Consider the following 2,721-nt stretch of genomic DNA (forward strand, 5'->3'; position numbering starts at 1 on the left):
CAGACTTAATTTTGTCCATAGTGACAAACGGTGCATCCATATTAACGAACAAGAATTGATTGTATTGATACGTTTAAGGTTAATACAAAATTAAATCTACTAATAAATACAACTATTGTTGCATCCACAAGTGTTTCAGTGGCGACATGAAACTAGGGTCTGGGAAAATTGTCAAGAAAAGATGGTCACCGTTGCGCCCCCAGACCATTTGGTGCGGGCTCGCAGTTCGTTAATGTATTCCGAAGATCAGCGGCGCCAAAACTCATGTTTTATGACCGTTAGCGCTGAAGATTGGTGACGTTTTCCAACCAAGAGGTGAACCGGAGTAATTGCTCCATAATCACTCGGATCAGACGATAATAATGTAAGCAGGCGTGAATTATGAGTGGCCTCAACTTCAGTCGCCACTGTGGTGAGCTCTTCGAATGTCAGCCGTGCATTCATGAGTGTTCTGTTCAGCAATCCCGTTGCACTTTTCACCGCCGCTTCTCAAAACCCACCGAAATGTGATGCCCTAGGAGGGATATAATGAAAGTTAATAAAGTCAGAAGAACAAAATGCATTAATTTCTTTAGTTTGTGGAGTTGATTAGCAGCGCCTGCAAAGTTGGTAGCATTGTCACAATAAATGTCTTATAGCTATGCGCGTCGAACAATCATTCGCTTAAGAGCAGCGAGAAATGCTTTAGGCGATAGTTCTGGCATGACTCCTACATACGAAGATTGTCAGGTAGGACTTTACAGGACCCTTTCCACGTATGCGAATATAAGTGTTGATTGGACCGCAAAAGTCGATGCCACACTTAGAAAAGGTAATGATTCCATTAATTACTTTTGCAGTCTCGGCCTGTAGCGAACACAAGAAACGCAGGTCCCTTTAGCGATAGAAAATTTAGGAAATGTAAAAATTCCATCGGAAAGGCTTGTTGGTGGAGATTCTATATTATGTAATCGGATGCGTGTCGTAGTTCTTGTGGTGTCAATCTAACCTTGGGTTTGTCCTTCTTGCTCGTGAATCGATGAATCGGAGAAACTACGCGTAGGCAGCGAGTGTACGAACTTATTGTTTCCAATTTTTTCAAGCAGATATATTGAACTTACAGTGGCTGTGAATGTGCTTTTTCGCTTCTCTAAATTTACCAATTCCATGTCAAGATACTTGTGACTAGAAGAAGTTTACCAGTTTGACGTATGTTGCGATAGAAACGAGGGGACAGAAAACTATTTTGAGGCGTAGTAGCAACCTTGGAAACAATGTCAGCTGGCTTAAACGATGTTGGTACATATCTCCACTCTGCAATAGAAGTTAAGTCTTGGATTTCGGAATAATCTTGGCGACGATAATAGGCGGTAACAGCAATCCAAGTGGGTCGAATAGTGCGGATACGACATAGAGTATCGTCGCGTTTATGCTTGTTGTGGGCACGTTTTTGGGAGTAAACGCAAATAGAAATGTGTCTGACTTCTGATCCCACTGTACTCCAAGTGCACTGCTCACGTCGTCTGTGATTGGGTTGAGATCCTTGTTAGTGTGACTTTCAACGAATTCCAAGTGCTTTACGAGTAAGTGCCATTTAGTGAGCAGAGACTGACCGCATTTTAGAATTTTGGTGACTTGATCCTTTACGACTCGCAAAATCGGTAGTTCATCTGCTCCGGTAATGGGATATTCGGCGCCATGAAGATCTGCTAACTGATGTAGACTACGTACAGCGAGATATGATGCGGAAGCCGTACCGAAGGTAACCGTGTTGAGCTGATATGTACGTAGTGGTTCACCTGGAAAGTCTCGAACGAGAAAGTACTGGAACTTGCGGTCGTTTATGTCAACATTCACTTGCCTGTACATTTTCGCTATGTCGGCGGTTAGGGCATATCGTACTAGTCGGAAACGTAGCAGAAGCAGGAAAAGATCATCTTGTATAATTGGGCCGCACAGTAAGATATAATTCAAGGAGACTTGACTTGACGTCTTGCATGACGCATCGAAGACCACTCGAAGTTTTGTGAAATCACTCGCTGGCTTCATAACACAATGATGAGGGATGTAGTAGTGTGGGACCGATAAATTAGGATTTGTTACGAGCGCCATGTTGCCCATTTGTTCGTATTCGTTCATGAACATTCTATATTGGGTGTAGGTTTCCGGTGAACGAAAAAGTCGCCGTTCGACGCTGAGGAACCTTCGACGAGCAATATAGATAGATAGAGTCTCCAACTCTCCCGTGTGCAGTCGCTTTATTGAACGCTCTATAAAATAAACGATATTCCACGGAAAATAACATTTATAAAATTGAAGAAAGTCTATAACCGCCTAATATACCACCAGCCCTATCCGCGAACAACACAACATAGTGCTAATAAACAAAGTTGACTCTATAAATCAGAAAATAAATTCTTGCTGTACAACAAGTGCGGTTGTGCGTGCACCTTCAGTGAGAGACAATCGGTGCGGCAGCATCTTCGGAGTGCAAGAGAGAAAAAGGTTGCCCCATCAGCTACGCTATTGCCGATAAGGCAGCTATTCACTATTGTCGATAAGGCAGTTTGTCGGTAAAGCAGTGAGTGGTTGCAAGCTAAGCTACAACTTAAACTTAAAGATTAAATCCAAAAGATACAATACAAACACAACCGACCTAACCTTAACCAAATCAAACAATAAATACACTTAAAAAATTCATGGGTTCTTCTGCTCCACCCACTAAAAGTACCCGCAACAATG

General features: G+C 42.5%; 1 protein-coding gene across 1 annotated transcript; it reads right to left on the reverse strand.

The window, feature by feature from the left end:
- Positions 1-1,305: 1,305 nt before the first annotated feature.
- LOC139352727 (uncharacterized) lies at positions 1,306-2,124 on the reverse strand. Its single transcript, XM_070995357.1, has one exon. It carries the CDS (start codon positions 2,122-2,124, stop codon positions 1,306-1,308), a length of 819 nt encoding a protein of 272 aa, XP_070851458.1.
- Positions 2,125-2,721: the final 597 nt, after the last annotated feature.

Source organism: Drosophila suzukii, chromosome 3 (assembly GCF_043229965.1).
Source record: "Drosophila suzukii chromosome 3, CBGP_Dsuzu_IsoJpt1.0, whole genome shotgun sequence".
Taxonomy (NCBI): domain Eukaryota; kingdom Metazoa; phylum Arthropoda; class Insecta; order Diptera; family Drosophilidae; genus Drosophila; species Drosophila suzukii.